Source organism: Pavona decussata, unplaced genomic scaffold (assembly GCF_977016875.1).
Source record: "Pavona decussata unplaced genomic scaffold, jaPavDecu1.1 SCAFFOLD_13, whole genome shotgun sequence".
In the NCBI taxonomy this organism is placed as follows: domain Eukaryota; kingdom Metazoa; phylum Cnidaria; class Anthozoa; order Scleractinia; family Agariciidae; genus Pavona; species Pavona decussata.
This window is the reverse complement of record NW_028145436.1, coordinates 1303226-1318937: the sequence shown is the minus strand read 5'-3', so window position 1 is coordinate 1318937 and position 15712 is coordinate 1303226. Positions and strand designations below refer to the sequence as shown.

The following is a 15712-nucleotide window of genomic DNA, read 5'->3' as shown; positions in this document are numbered from 1 at the left end:
GAACCTTGATTATACACTTCTATATTTTTGTTATCTCATATTTACAAGAACGCTGTCTTCATGTCATGTATTAGCCAATCATTTTTTTGCATATATTTTTTCAAATTTTAATTTTAGGAGCCGTTAGTATATTTTTGTTATCTCATATTTACAAATACGCTGTCATCATATCATGTGTTAGCCAATCATGTTTTTCCATGTATTTTTCAAACTTTAATTTAAGGAGCCGTTATTATATTTTCCTTCAGTATAGCTCTGGCCCTGAGGAAGACTAATTCTATTAGTCGAAATATTGGCCACTAATAAATCTGCCCTTTGCCGTAGTGCCAGCCTTGCATTCAGTTTTGTATTTTCACGTTCAAGTGACGCCTGACACGAGGTCTTTCACAAGAGAGATCCGGCAAAATTACCAGCAAGTTTAATTCCTGCGTTGTGTGGACCTCTGCATTCAAAAGTTTCCTATTGACATTATATATATAACTCAACTAGCTAACCTAACTAGCCACCAGCTAAGCAGGTTACCCCTAAACAAGATGGGTATATGAGTCCTCATCGAGTACATTTAGTATGACCCAAGAGAACTGCAGTTTGTCCTTCGCTAGATATAGCAGTGATGAAATTCTGAGGGCGTCTTTCGAGAAAATGCGATAAAAAAAATTTGACTGCGTAGGTCGCCAGTATACATAACGCAAAGCTTGATGAGCAGAAAATGGGGCAAAAGAGTTCTATAAATTAACAAACATTAGATTGCCACTTATCGCACGAAGACGTGGTCAAAAATAGACTCGTGCGCGTGTCCGACCGGCATTCGGCTCAAAGCGCGCGCGTGTGCACCGTGCGCGTGACGAGTGAGGTGGATAGTGTCACGGCTCAGTAGAAAAGAAAAAGAAAGAAGGATTGTGCTGAAGCTGTCGTTGCTGGGCTCGCTGCCGGAACACTCAGCCCTGAACAACAGTCGCATCTAGAAGAATCATATGTTAAGGACATCATAACTGAAAAAGAAACCATTGACACAAAAGGGCGGAAGAAATATATCTACTCAAAAGTTAGAATCCACCTTGTGTAGTATAATAAATGACACCAGCGAAATGTTTAACATAAATGGAGCCACGATAGAAGTTTCATCCACAGACTCAAAAGCTACAACCTCATCATTTCATGAGATGCAAAGTTTAGCTACGATTTAGACTGGGCGGATATTGTAGGATGCGTTTAACACAAAGTAATTCAAGGGCAAAAATGTGACATGACCAGTAGGTAACAACAACGGCTGATAATCTTTTGCAAAAAATGCCAAGGAAGAAGCATTTAGTGACATCCGTAGCGCAAAGCCAAATTGCTGAAACAATGCTTGTTTACGGTGCCGTGCTAAAAAAGAAGAGTGAATGGCCGTTTTTATAGTAGAGGACGCATTATCCGTCTGGAAAAACTTATATTTGTTGCTCGTCTGGTTATCCGTCTCTAGTATAAAGACGGGCACAAGACGCATTATCCGTCTCGACGAATTATCTTCCGTTATTCGTCTTGAACGACGCACAACGGAAAATAGTTTGTCCAGACGGATAATGCGTCCTCTTGTATAAAAACGGTCAATGAAATCATTCAAGCATAAAGCAATATTATAAGTCACGCTGTCACTGAGCTATCCGGTACTTATGAGTAAATCGATAACACAATACAAACAATTGTTCCACTTTCGAGTTGCACAGTAAAATAAAATATGACGCAGGTAACGATAGCCTCCCACGGAGTCGTTTTTAGGGGACTCGTAATTTACCTCCTCCCCACAATACGATTCCCCTAAAAACGACTGCGTGGGAGGCTAAGGTAACGACGGCTAATATCTTTTGCCAAAGTTGCCAAGGAAGAAGTATTTAATGACCTTTAGTGCCTACATCCGGACCGTAGCGCAAAGCCAAATTGCTGAAACATAACATGTTTGGTGCCGTGCTGAAATAAAGCGTGAATGAAGTCATTCAAGCATAAAACGGTACTGTCGTTGAGCTAAATCGATAACACAATGTAAACAATTGTTCCACTTTCGACTTGTACAGTAAAATTAAACGTAATGAAATTTGAATCATCCAGGTAAGTCGAGAACAAGCATTTTAATGTGATTTCGTCGGTTTTTTTTACAGTTGATTATTAAACTACCCTATGTCGGCTTTGCACGTAATGTATACAGAAGTGTTAATCCAGTTAATGACGACAGTATTCCATACCGATTTCCTAATATGGCAGTGCTCGGAAATTCACTTGAATGACCCTATTATCGAGAGCATATCAATTAGCGTGGTTGCTGCGATCTAACGCAAGAAGTCCTACAGTAGCCTGTCCGGTTCCTTTTTAGCTAGAAAAACCGCAAAGAAAATCCAGGCAGTCAAGTGGACTTTCTCACCAAAACGAATAGTCAATACTCGACGTGTACCTACACGTGATGTTTGTAAAAGTCGGCAAAAGTTCGGATTTTTTTGACACCTTTTCTTAAAATCAGTTTTTGCCATGATCAATAAAGCAAAATTGTCAACACTTCTCTTGTCCTCATTGCACCGCCTTTCCGCTTTATATATCGGGGAACACACACGCCCCATATGACGTCATTAGATCAGATAATATACTGAGGTGTGCGTGTGGTTGATTGTTAAACATATAAATACATCACTTCTGCTAAGCTGGACATCCAGAATCGCGTCCAAGTCAAAAGCTCAACTTTACCGAACTCCGTTTATTTATTCATTAATTTATTTCGTGTAAGAAGATTTGCAATGCCGCAGTATCTACTCGCTGTGTGGATCCTCTGTTCTCTTGGTGCAGTGGTTCATGGTCGAGCGGTTGTGAGTCCAAGGAAGCAAGCGGAACTCATGGTAAGTCGAAGGAGATCCTTTCAGTACGTAACAGCAGCAAACAACACTGAGATAAATGCAAATACTCCAAGCCGTTTATTCTTGAATAATTAGGTACTGAATACCGTCACAGGGAAGCTGAATAACTGATTTATAATGTTAACACGGATGTTTACTATTTTTAACATGAACCGAGAGTAGGGTTCCATCTTCACGCACACTCGTTTTGTCCGGAGCTTAAACCCTTCATGGAGAGCTTTGTATGTAATTTGTTTCGTATTCGAAGCACAATAGTAAATCTTAGATCGTCCATAGCCCATGGATTAAGGATTTTAGTAAACGTGACATACCTCCAGACAAAGAAGGTATCCCGCTGAATATGATCAGTCCTCGAATTACGCAATAACTCACATGAAATGAACTGGATATATCTGCGATCTACGATGAAATTTGCACTTCCAACGTGAACTAGCAACTTTGCGAAGGAAAATGAAAACAAAGCGAAGGATATGACGTGTTTCAGATATATCCTATTCATCGAGCTGAAAAGCTTATTTTATTGTAATTTACACAATCAAACTGCGACCTACTAAAACAATTGTAATTCACTCTTCAAAGAATCCCAGTTATTTTAATACTGCTATGTAAAACAACGAGACAGCGTGTAATTAGTAAAGGCTGGTTCATAATAGATTTCAAAATTAGTGTCTCGCCTTTGTTTTAAAATATCGAAGTGGGGGAGGGGTGTTGCTGAAGATCGAAGGGGGGTGGGGGTGCGGAGGGTGTGCTCCACTACACACCGTCTCAAATAGACTTGCGACAAGTCGACTTTTAATGGCGCCGAAAGTGAGCGACAAGTGATGTAGTCGTAACTTTTAATTAGTCGTTATTAAATTAGGCTACGAGTAGTCCCTAAGGGAAAGAAAAGCAAGCGGAAAACGCAAGAGCTCTTAAGCGCGTCTCCTCTTATCGAGGAAGGCACTTTCCACCCAGTCGACGGAAGCATAACCACTGACGGCGCTTATATGTTTGCCGGTGATATCCCGTTCTGAAAGGGAAACAAAATGGCGCAAAAATGAGCTTTTGCATCAGCCACGTGCTATCTTTTTTGACGCTCCTTGTAATTCAGTCAGAGGAATAAAAAACGCGCCGCTTCTAGATTTTACGCGGTCATGTTTACTGCTCACGTGCGCGTTTGAAGAATACCGACGGTTGAGGTTTTTTATTTTGTGTTTCTAGGACTATATGACACGATATGGATACCTGACTCAACCCGATCCACGAGTAGGAACCCTTTTAAGCACGGATGAGATTACAGTCGCCGTGAAGAACCTCCAACACATGCGAGGTTTGAAAGAAACAGGAAGCCTTGAGGACCCAGAGACAGCAGCACTTGTGGATGGCAAAAGATGCGCCATGGCTGATTTTGGACCAGCGGACAATGCCAGGAGAAAACGGCGATATGCTACTCATGGGACTGTGTGGCATAAGAAGGTGAGATGCTGGTGGCATGATTCAGACATTTGGTAAAGAATGGGATGTGCAAAAATATCGTAAGCTCTGACCAGGAGTTGTGAGCACGAGTGGGATATTTTTCTTATGCACCTCCTTTCCTTTGCCCTCCAGTTAAAGGCGTTAAAGAGGTTAAGGATCCTAGAGGCCACCACATTTTGTTCTATTCCATTTCTTATTTAGAGGAATCGGCGAGTTCTCAAAATAAATATTTTAATAAACGTGACGAGTTTCAATCAGTAGAAGACAACAGGGTAAATTCGTGAATGTAAGAAGCCTGCAGGGATATATAGGCAAACCTGGACTTGGGTAAAAACAAGACCGGCTGTAAAACTGCAGCTGCTAAGACTCCTAACATTTCGAGCGGTTTTCATCTTCTTTTCTTTATTTCTATTTGCAACAATATTAATCCCCACACGAGAACAGGAAACTATAACATGTGACATGTTTAGTTAACTTGCAGATTTTCTCTGGTGGGGAACTCCCCTGAATACTAACTTATACGCTCTGATTGGAGCAGACGTTTCAATTGTGCTGATTTTAAGCGTTGTTTTATTATCACCAGCATCTGACTTACCGAATCGTCAACTACACGCCAGACCTCCGCAAGGAAGAGGTCGATGATACGATTAAGAAGGCTCTGGACCAGTGGTCAAGCGCGACTCAGATCAAGTTTGAGCGCATCACTGATGTTAACAAGGAAGCTGATATCATGATCAAGTTTGTATCCGGTTACCATGGAGACAGTAGGCCAGCTGACGGACCTGGAAAAGAGTTGGCGCATGCGTTCTTCCCACTTGATAACAAAGGTACAATAATGTTAATGCCAAAATCGAACTAAGTGTATTTTGGAGAAGATCCTTCATGTAGTCAGCATGATTTGTCAATTAGTTGTCATGAAGAGAAGTTGAGTCATTTCGTTCATCACCGAACGAACGAGGTGATGATAATCTAAATTTTCCTCGTAGAGTTGATAAATTATAAGATGATAAGAATAAACAAAAAGATATTCTTTAGGCAAAAATCAAGCTCTTTGAACTAACAATAAACATTAAACCTCTATGGTATAATTTTGTTAACTTGAGTTTTTCAAATCTCTTTGCTATTCAAGTCAATAAAGTTATTATTTATTATTTAATTAAATCATTTTCTCAGTGAGAATCAGGATTTAATTTCTTAAGTTAAAGGGTCTTAAAGGGATGTAATAAAAATCAATGTTTTCTAACACTCACCTAGGTCTTGCTGGTGATTTGCACTTTGACGAAGATGAGCAGTTTGACGTGAATGGCAGCGATACCAAAGTGGACTTGAACTGGCTTTCTCTTCACGAGCTCGGCCACAGCCTGGGACTTGACCACTCCTATCACCCGGACTCAGTGATGTTTCCATTTTATCTGGGATACATTAAGGACTTGACACTCCACTGGGATGACATAGAGGGCATACAACAACTTTATGGTGAGCACTTTATAAACACAGCTTTCGAAAGAATGTTAAAGAATGCTAATACCACCTAACGCCTCGAAAACCTCGGCAAGAGAAACGAAATTTTTACTCGCCTTATGTCGTCTTAATAGTTGGCACATGTTAAAGATTGATTTCAAACGTATTTTCTTGTTGTTGTTTTAACATCCTTTTTTTTTTTAAGTCTTAGCCCGCCTTATTCCTCTCTTGCACGACAGATTAGAACTGAAATTGATAAGCTCACACTGGTCACACCCTAGTCGAATTCGAAATGTTGGCTATTCTCAGTTTATTTTGAATTAGAAAAACAAAGCAAATGGTTAGGCGCGGCCTTAGATGGTTTAGATTTCTCTTTTGATTTTAAAAGACAAGGCAAGTTTTCTTTTTAATATTAATTTGGGCGCGAGTACCAGCGAAACTGAATTACTCCAAACGGCAAAAAGCTGGAACATTCTCCTGTAACAAGTTTTTACAAAGTTATGAGGAACATGTACATTGCGTTAATATATAATCAGCTTCTTTCTCTTGGACCTCTCTGGGGTCTAGCCTGCTACAGTGTTCATATTGTAGTAGACTAAGGAAAGATGACGCTCTTACAAAAAGATACGAATACAGTCGGAACCTGGAGCAGTGCTGACATATTGAGGTGGTCGCTTGCGAGAGGTCTAAGACAACCTAAGAGTGGAAACTCGATCAATATGTTTAACATATGATAATTAACATTTTGATTTCATTTTCAAGGTAAACCTCACATTGACCGTGTCACTCCTACCCCCCACACAAAACCCACGGAGGCCCCAGGGATACCAGACATCTGTCGTCTGGAGAAGCTGGATGCAATGGTAACCACGAGGGACACGAAAACCTTTGCCTTCAGTGGATCGTACTTTTGGGAGATCGGTGAACAAGGGGCTGGGAAAGCTATGAAGATTAAGGACCACTGGAAGGGCCTTGAGGATAACATTGATGCGGCAATGACGAGAAGATCGGATAAATTGACATTCTTCTTCAAGGGAGACAAGTAAGTCTCACAGCTCATTGGTATAAATTACATTTTACCGTAAAAGGGTTACATGTTTGTACATTTTTAAGCCGATTTGAAAAAGCCGTCGAGAAATATATTACAATAATTCATGCGGCTATATTGAGTCCCGGGAAAGGATCACTAGACGTTTGGTATATAGCACTGCTGATGCGACCAAAGACAAAACTCCAAAAATTTGCAAAGACTTTTAAGAAGCACTTTATATACGTCGCATTGCATTCTAATTTATATAATTAAGGCCCTAAAAAACTGTTGAGAATCCGCGAATAAAAGTCATTCTGATAACCACACAAACAACAAGGCGCTCACTTGACTTTCGGAGATGAATGATTAAAAACAGAAAGCAGACTGGGTTCTACTCTGTATAATCTGCCGGCAACTTAATAATTGAGGATCCATCGCATGTTTTTCAGGCTTTCTTTTCGCATTCCACGGTTCAAATACGGGGATTTTATATATTTTACTTCCAATTTGTAACTTGCTGACTAGAATGCATCCGTAAATCACACCGAGGTAACAGGACATGCTTTTATTGTGCTTAACATTTTTTTTTAACGAACTGTAATTTTTTTCCACAGCATGTGGATCTTTAGGAACAAACGGCGTCTGAGAGGACCCACCTCGTTCAGCTCTTACGGACTTAATGAGCTTAAAAATATGGACGCTGCATTAGAATGGCCAGGAAATGGCAGAACGTATTTCTTCAAAGGCGAAGAATACTGGCGATACAACTGGTACAACAAGAGAATTGATTATGGATATCCTAGAAAAATCAGCAAAGCCTGGCTTAATGTACCCAACGACTTGGACGCTGCCTTGCAATGGACAAACGGCAGGACATACTTTATGAAAGGAAAGCAATATTACGCATTAAGAAGACGTGGGAGACCCCGAGTTGCCCCGGAATATCCCAAGGATATTTCCACCTATTGGATGGGATGTAGTAAGGAGGGGCTGGAGGGGGGCAAGATATCCCCTGGGAAGTCATCGTCGGGGACTTTGCTTTCAAGCATTCTTGTGCTACTCGGAAGCTTTTTAATGTCGAAGGTTTTATAAAGGGGACCTTCGTCTCCCATCTTAAGCTTTGTCTTCGTGATAAAGGTGGACATACCGTCGGCAACGTTCTGAACTTAGGCCACTTAAGTGATACGTGAGAGAAGGAAGCTAATACTTGTTTAAATCGTTTAAGTTCTACGAAAAACAAGGAACTCTAAAGTAGGCGTACTGCACAAGTGAATTATGGATTTCATTGAGATAGTCCCTCCATAGGTCCCTCTATGGATTTCATCCACGAACTCGAAACCTTGTATAGCATAATAAACAGTACTACATGAGAGTGTAGTTGAAAACGTGTATAAAGTCAAAAACAATATGGTTATAGTTTATAAATAAGTGTAAGATAAAAGATATTAGTTTTTTATAGTTTGTTTTATTAGTAAACTATCGCCTGAAATATTCTTTGATGTTAAAGATATGTAAAATATTCTTAGTGCTTTATTCTCAGTTTGGAATCAATTTGAGTAATAAGGTAATAAGTTTAAGTATCAGTAAAGTATTATCGAGTAACTTTTTCTCGGGACTACACAATAGTTTGCCGACGTTACTAAACTTCGCTAGATCCAGAAAGCGTGACTGATCATGTAAATTGTAGCTCTATATTGGGCATGAACAAAAACATTGTGTCTCTGTGAGACGAAATCGTTGTAAAATTTTAAATTTATCATTGTATATTCAATAAAATGAAACATGCTTGTTTTTAATATCTGGTGCTGAAATTTGCTTAGTTTGATATGATGGGTGTTTGTGCTTCTCCTTTGTGGTAATGCTTGTATCAAGCCCGTTTTCACCGTGAAATGAGTCGCGCATGCGCTTACGCTGTGGTGTCTCAGTCGCTAAATGTACCCTGCACCCCTGCGTTTGGATTGTCGCAGCCGAAGCACACTGCACTACTGATTAAACGCAGTTCTTACAAAACCAGCTAGGTTGATAACAACCATGCAAGAATGTCTTCCTTTCTATAAATCCATTCAATTCGCCAGTTCACTAGGAAACGACCTTTAAAGGCTGGTTTCCATATGATCGCGGATCGCAGATCGCAGATCGCAATAAGTTCTGCAATCGTCTGCGATCCTGCGATCGTGATCGCAGACGATCGCAGAAGATAGAACCATGTGCTATCTAAAGGCTGGTCTCCGTATGACCGCGGATCGCAGATCGCAATAAGGTCTGCGATCGCCTGCGATCATATGGAAACTACTTCTGCGATCGTCTGCGATCCTGCGATCGTGATCGCAGACGATCGCAGAAGATAGAACCATGTGCTATCTAAAGGCTGGTCTCCGTATGATCGCGGATCGCAGATCGCAATAAGGTCTGCGATCGCCTGCGATCATATGGAAACTACTTCTGCGATCGTCTGCGATCCTGCGATCGTGATCGCAGACGATCGCAGAAGATAGAACCATGTTCTATCTCCTGCGATCGTCTGCGATCAATTGCGATTGTTTGCAATCTGCGATCCGCGATCATATGGAAACCAGCCTTTAGATAGAACATGGTTTTATCTTCTGCGATCGTCTGCGATCGCGATCGCAGGATCGCAGACGATCGCAGAAGTAGTTTCCATATGATCGCAGACGATCGCAGACCTTATTGCGATCTGCGATCTGCGATCCGCGATCATATACCAGCCTTAAGAGTGAATTCTAATTATTATAACTCCCTTCACAATTAATACCTGCATGAGCATGCATCCCCATCCCATGTAAAGCGCCGGAAAATGCACGCCCTGCAGAACTTAATCCTGCGTGAAGATCATTCCGATGCAAAGCGCGGGAAAATATTCACGCCCTGCATGCGTGAACATCATTCCCGATGCAAAGCGCGGGAAAATGCACGTCACGGCAGATTTCCCATTTGTAGGAAAGATTTCACTGGGCGATTAAAGGCAACATTTTATTTCATTCCAGTAAAAATGTTTTTGGAAGAGAAGGTTTTACTACAAATTATTGTGGAATTTGGTAACAGCCGATAACGTTGATAACAAAGCCGTTTCGCATAGTGAGCACAAGTTAATTGAACAGTCAGGACACAAACTCAGTAACCAATTATCGTTCTAACAAAATGTGATCTCCTAAATCTTAAGTTTTGAAGAAATTTGCATCGTCTTTTTTCCGAGTTTTAGCACACATTTTTCTCATCACTACACGAACAGTTTTGCCCAATTTTCTCAATCTTTTGTAACGAATGTAATTCGAAAAATCTGCTTTCGTACATTGGGCTTAAAATTAGACCTTTATTGACCAGATTCAGATAACAGTGAAAGAGCACAAATAACTGAGAAGGAAATTTACGACGTTATGTTATCATGCTAGCCAAACACCCCCGCGATGATTACGTTTGTAAAGGGTTTAATAGGATGTATAATGCGACTCTGACAATGAAGCTTTTCGACTCCAAGTATGATCGAAGAAAAGAGTTTACCTTAAACACCTGTTAATTGAAATAACCTCTTCGGCTAGCCATTCGTTGTGCGTAAATTCAGTTCAAAGAACCAATAGCCCAATTTCGATATATTAAAATTCATCCTGAAACAATAAACATCACTGCAAGACTCCGGAAAACAAACCCATATAAACTCTTCAATTTATTCCCCGGAGCCTCACAGTGTTGTTATTGTTCCAGGCTGAATTTTAGAGTATCGAAATTGGGTATTGCGGTAGGGAGTTGTTTCTGACAAGTCATCATTTAAGGCAATCGTAAAAGTCTGCTTTTTTATTGTGAGTTGAATGTTTTGAGCCTCGATCATTTTAAATGCCCCCCCCCCCCCTCCCCCCACTGCTACGGGCGGAGTTACCCCATTCCCAACGCCTGACTAATAATTCGAGGACTGCCATGAACATTCACTTAAAAATATTTATTTCCTTGAGCTGTACGTAACAACTCATTTCGAGTTGTCGCCACGATAGATGGGCGAATAATAAATTAATATTTACATCAATAAATAAATATCTTACTTACAAAACTATACAGCAGCAAATAAATTATTACATCTGAGACTAACTATCGATACATGCTATTATTTATCTTAATGCGAAACTTCGCTTTGTGCTAATTGTTTTAGAGATCCGTTCTGTGTTCCTGGTTCTGCTTAAAACTATCATTTTTATGTTCAGTTACGTTAAAAAATAATAAAATTAAATTTACAACAAAGGTATTTGTACATTCTACCAGTAAAGCTTCGCGTGAAAATTCATTAAGTGTCTTGATATTACTTTTTGTGGTCCTTATGTTCTGGTTTTCTTCTTCTTATTTTTTTTATCTGTACATAACACAATTTATACTTCGTGTGAAAGTTAGTGAAGTGTCTCAATATCAGTTTGTGTGGTTCTTCTTGTGATATGTTAAAGCTAATCCGTTTTGACAAAAGTTGGGATTAAAACAACCTTGTGATAAAGAAACACACGATAAAAACTAGTACGTTCGGTAGTAGGCCATACGCGGATCCCTCGAGTACCGGGTTAATAATAACCTCGGGATTAGTACATCCCATCCAATAAGCCGCCACATCCCTGGGGTAAGGATTGTCGCTCACTTCTAACACTTTAACACTATAGTCGTCGAACGCATAATACTTGTTTCCCTGAAAGAAATACGATCTGCCATTCTTCCATTGAAATGCGGCATCGATATTGTAGGGAATTCCTCTCCAGGCTTTGCTGATGTCCCTGGGATATCCATCATCGATCTTGTTCCGGGTTTTATCGTACCGCCAATATTGAGTTCCCTTGAAAAAGTACAGTTTGCCATTCCGTCTCCATTCCAGTGCAGCATCCAAATTGGCGAGTTCCTCGGGCAAGTTAAGTTCTGAGATGTCAGCAGGACCGTACAGCCTTTCCTTGTTTTTGTAGACCCAGAATCTAAAGAGACATTGAAGATTCATTTAGCTTAATGAACTGAAATTCACATTGCACAAATAAGCTTAATTTAAACAATCTGTAGAAAGGAGCCAATCTGCACAGCTATTGTTAACGTCATCTACGTGAAAATCACAGGACGACAGTTGCGACCTTCTGTTCCATTTAAAATTAGTTTGAGGACCACGAATTCAGTGTCATTGCAAATTAGATGATAGATGCTATGTCACTGTAACCCGCTTTTCAGTTCAAAAAGGTAAGCTGAGTTGATTTTCAAAGCGGTTTAGTTCCGTCTCAAAAATGTTACCATAATCTGATTAACTGTTTTTAAGGGGGGGGGGGGGGGGGAGAGAACATTTCGGCCAACCTACCTATTTCCCTTAAAGAATATTGTATGCCCAAGGTTCTGATTCGTATAAGCAGCATCGATGTTCTCTTCCAAGTCACGCCAGTAATCTTTGATCTCAAAAGGACCTGCAGCACCTCCTGTATCTTTAATTTCCCAGAAGTGCTTCCCACTGAAAGTGTAGGTTCTTTTATCAGCTGTTGTGACTACAGCGTCCGGCTTCACATCGCTGCAGGTTTTAGGTGTTGGGTTTGGTGAAGGCGTCACACGTTCAACTCCAGGTAGACCTGCATGTTAAGAAATATTTATTTGATTAGAACGGTAATCATCTAGAATAACCAAGCGCTTCTATAAAGACAAATTTCCCAAGCCATCAAAGGAGATTCCTTAACAAGGGCGTTTTACAAAAAGCGAATTTTCTTTTACTCCTAACATCGACAGGCAGCCAGAATTTCAAAGAGATTTACAAATTTGGATGAAACTTTCAACTTTAGTTTCGGTACCCGTAAAAGGCTTAGTTGTACTGAATCACAAAAGCGGTGAAGTAAGTTTGTTTAGCTCACCATATAATTTCTGGATTCCGTCAACATCATCTTTGTCCAACTTCAGGTCTGGAATATGGCCCAGATAATACGCGAACATAACCGAATCAGGGTGATAGGTGTGGTCCAAACCGAGGCTGTGCCCCAGTTCATGAACGGCCACCCACAGCAAATCCACCCCGCCTCCTCCATTGATGGTAAAGAATTCGTCATCATCCAAGTGCACGTCGCCATCAATACCTGCGTTATCTGGACCAGGAAAGAACGCATGCGCTAATTCCCCTCCAGGACCATCCGCTGGTCTGGTGTCGTCATGGAAACCAGTCACGAACCGTATTCTGATGTCGGGTTCAAGGTTTAAGTTGTTTTCTTGTTTGAATGTCAGGCCACTCGCGACCGCCCACATGTTAAACGCCCTCTCAAAAGTTTTGTCCACGTCTAGCTTTGGAAGGTCTGGTGTGTAGTTTTCAATTCTGTAAGTGAGCTCCTGTGAAATCAAACGAAAAATTACTTGGTCAACTAACTCATCTATTTCGCTGATTGTCGTCACTTTAAGTCTTCACCGATTCTTTCTCAAAGCTTCTATCAAAAATTATAATGGAATATCTTGGCATGTAACTTATCAAATAACAGACGAAAAACTCAATATTAGAGCCACCTCACTTCTACAGCATACATCTGACGACACAACGGGAAAGTAAAGGTGACCCTACATAGAAATGTTTTTCAGGAGCACTAATTTCCTATGGCATGCAAATGTTTTTCAGATGTAATTTGGAGGATGTTAAAATCATACTTCTTATTCCACCTACAGGAACCTACTGATTAATCAAATAAAAAATATAACTTGATTATTCTCTTCATTAGAGGGGCCGAGGAGTTGAACTCGGGGCTACCGAGAAACAACTCCAGATACTGGCCAGAGCGGGACTCCGGATTACAAATCCAACTCTCTAACCACGCGACCATGCTGCCACCCAATTCATTTTTCTAGCTAACGAAATTCAGTTAATTATTTACTCCTTCCAACATATTTAACGTACATTTTTCCTCCAGTAAGTTCCTTGGAGGGCGTATCTTCTCTTCCTCCGTGCATTGTTCGATGGTGAAACGTCAGGCACCCCGCACCTTGTGCGTTTCACGAACGCCAGTGTTTCGGGATTACTTGTGGTGATATCATCAGTTTCATTTAACCCTGCAAATAGCCGCATTTGCCTCACTGCTGCCGTTATATCCTCCATCGAAATGACTTTTCCTATTTTGTGATCAGGGTAGTCAAGGTAGCCGTACTTCATAAGATAATCCTGTGCGAAGCAAAAGTGAAGATGTAAGATGAAGATGTCAGTGTCAGATGTAAGACTTGATGTAAATATTTACTTCAATCGCACTGATAAATTATTGTGATAACTTGAAGACTATGTCTGCAAAATGTAGTATATGAATAAATTGACAAGAAAAATTATCGATAGTCAGAAATTTTCATCTTTCTTTCGTAAAAGAGTCAAAAAAGAAAGCGTATGCAACTCTTTGTTGATTCCCGGCGGTCACGTCCCGGTGCGCAGCGTTTTCTCAACATTCCACGCAACACTCCTTTTCCGGTTATTTATTGTCAAAACAACAGTACTGTGCTTCTTGAAATTTGCAAGGAAATGTTAAAACCTGATCCGGTTTAGATTTCAGGGCAGATAGCTCTGCTTGAAACACTGTACTGGAGAAGAACATGCACACGGTATGGAATTACGCGGACCACTCGTGCGTAAGTCAGCCAGTTTCTTCCCGAACGATCACGAAACGACGGGCTGCCTTTTAAAGTCCAGAGTCAATCGGCGAGAAACTAAGCTTGACTTTATGGTTAGAGTTATGCTGAATTACAGCCATTCTGCATAAAATATCAATGCCATGGCCTCTTGTATCAGATGATTTCCGTGTCGAACGAGTTTCCTATTAGTGACAATTCGATGACAAAGCGATTTTCAGGTCACGAATTTAAAACCTTTACACTTGTTCAGTCGACTGTTGATAAAAATTGATTTCTTTTTCTGCCTTTTAAACTGTAGCTACTGACATTAAGCAAAGGGCCAAATATTCTCTTGACCTAGAAGAGTTGAAAAGGTACTGAAAATATCTATCCCCCTCAACTCACTGAAGAAACCGTTGTACTCAGTGTAACTCCGGCTGTACAGTAACGCATCATTTAATGAAAATAGAAAACATTTACTCACTATTAGCTCTGATTCTTTGGCAGGCTTCACATTAGGATCCACTGCATTTCCTTGCGGTATGGGTTTTCCATTAACACAAATATATCCTGCGGCAGCAACGACTGCTAAAAGAAAGAGAATTCTTGCATCCATATTCAAAGGCCGAAAACTATGTAAGTCGCGGGATCAAGCTTCTTGGACTTCGTTTAGTGCTGTTTTCTTGTTGTTGTCGGATCGATGTCTTGGAAGACTGTTGAACTTGATCAGAGTGCTCCGCTTTTTATCGCCAAAAGCGGCGTTTCCATTGCATCACATGACGTCAGTATTGACGACACAGGACGTGCGGACAAATCACACTTTTGTTTTAGTTGTTCCGGCTGATCTCGCACAATACAAACTGATTCCTGACCTCATATCTGTTCCACGCTTTTTGCAAGATCCAAGCTCGTGCAAGGGAGCAAGATAATTTGAAACCAAAGAATAATTGAAGCAAAACGCGTCGACCCCATAATGATGAAATTAAGTCGAGCGAGAGTTTGTTGCCAAGGAACAAAAACAATGATACTTCAAGATGAACCGAAATTAAATATCGATTGATTGACAACGGCTGTGGAGTCGCCTGTTTTCGTGAGCATGTGTCAATTGACGGACCAGCCAGTCAAAACACACCAATTTCTCGATAACTACAAATGTTTGCATGTTCAACTCTTACGGTACTTTGTCGTGATGCAATTTGTGTGGGCAAGCGTAACGAGCTCACTATCAGCTAAATTTGCATATAAAAGCATTTTGTCACTTTTAAATTGGAGTCTATGCGCATGCATGCTTATCCTTCTAGGATCT

General features: G+C 40.6%; 2 protein-coding genes across 2 annotated transcripts; one reads left to right on the top strand and one right to left on the bottom strand.

Moving 5' to 3' along the window:
• Window positions 1-2607: 2607 nt before the first annotated feature.
• Window positions 2608-8624, top strand: LOC146487792 (matrix metalloproteinase-24-like). Its single transcript, XM_085127304.1, has 6 exons — window positions 2608-2864; window positions 4083-4337; window positions 4921-5164; window positions 5592-5813; window positions 6561-6840; window positions 7443-8624. Exons 1-6 carry the CDS (start codon window positions 2766-2768, stop codon window positions 7918-7920), a joined length of 1578 nt encoding a protein of 525 aa, XP_084983430.1. The 5' UTR covers window positions 2608-2765; the 3' UTR covers window positions 7921-8624.
• Window positions 8625-11161: 2537 nt separating this feature from the next.
• On the bottom strand, window positions 11162-15288 carry LOC146487791 (interstitial collagenase-like). Its single transcript, XM_085127281.1, has 5 exons — window positions 14891-15288; window positions 13712-13972; window positions 12690-13155; window positions 12152-12413; window positions 11162-11783 (listed from the first exon to the last, which is right to left on the bottom strand). Exons 1-5 carry the CDS (start codon window positions 15020-15022, stop codon window positions 11300-11302), a joined length of 1605 nt encoding a protein of 534 aa, XP_084983407.1. The 5' UTR covers window positions 15023-15288; the 3' UTR covers window positions 11162-11299.
• Window positions 15289-15712: the final 424 nt, after the last annotated feature.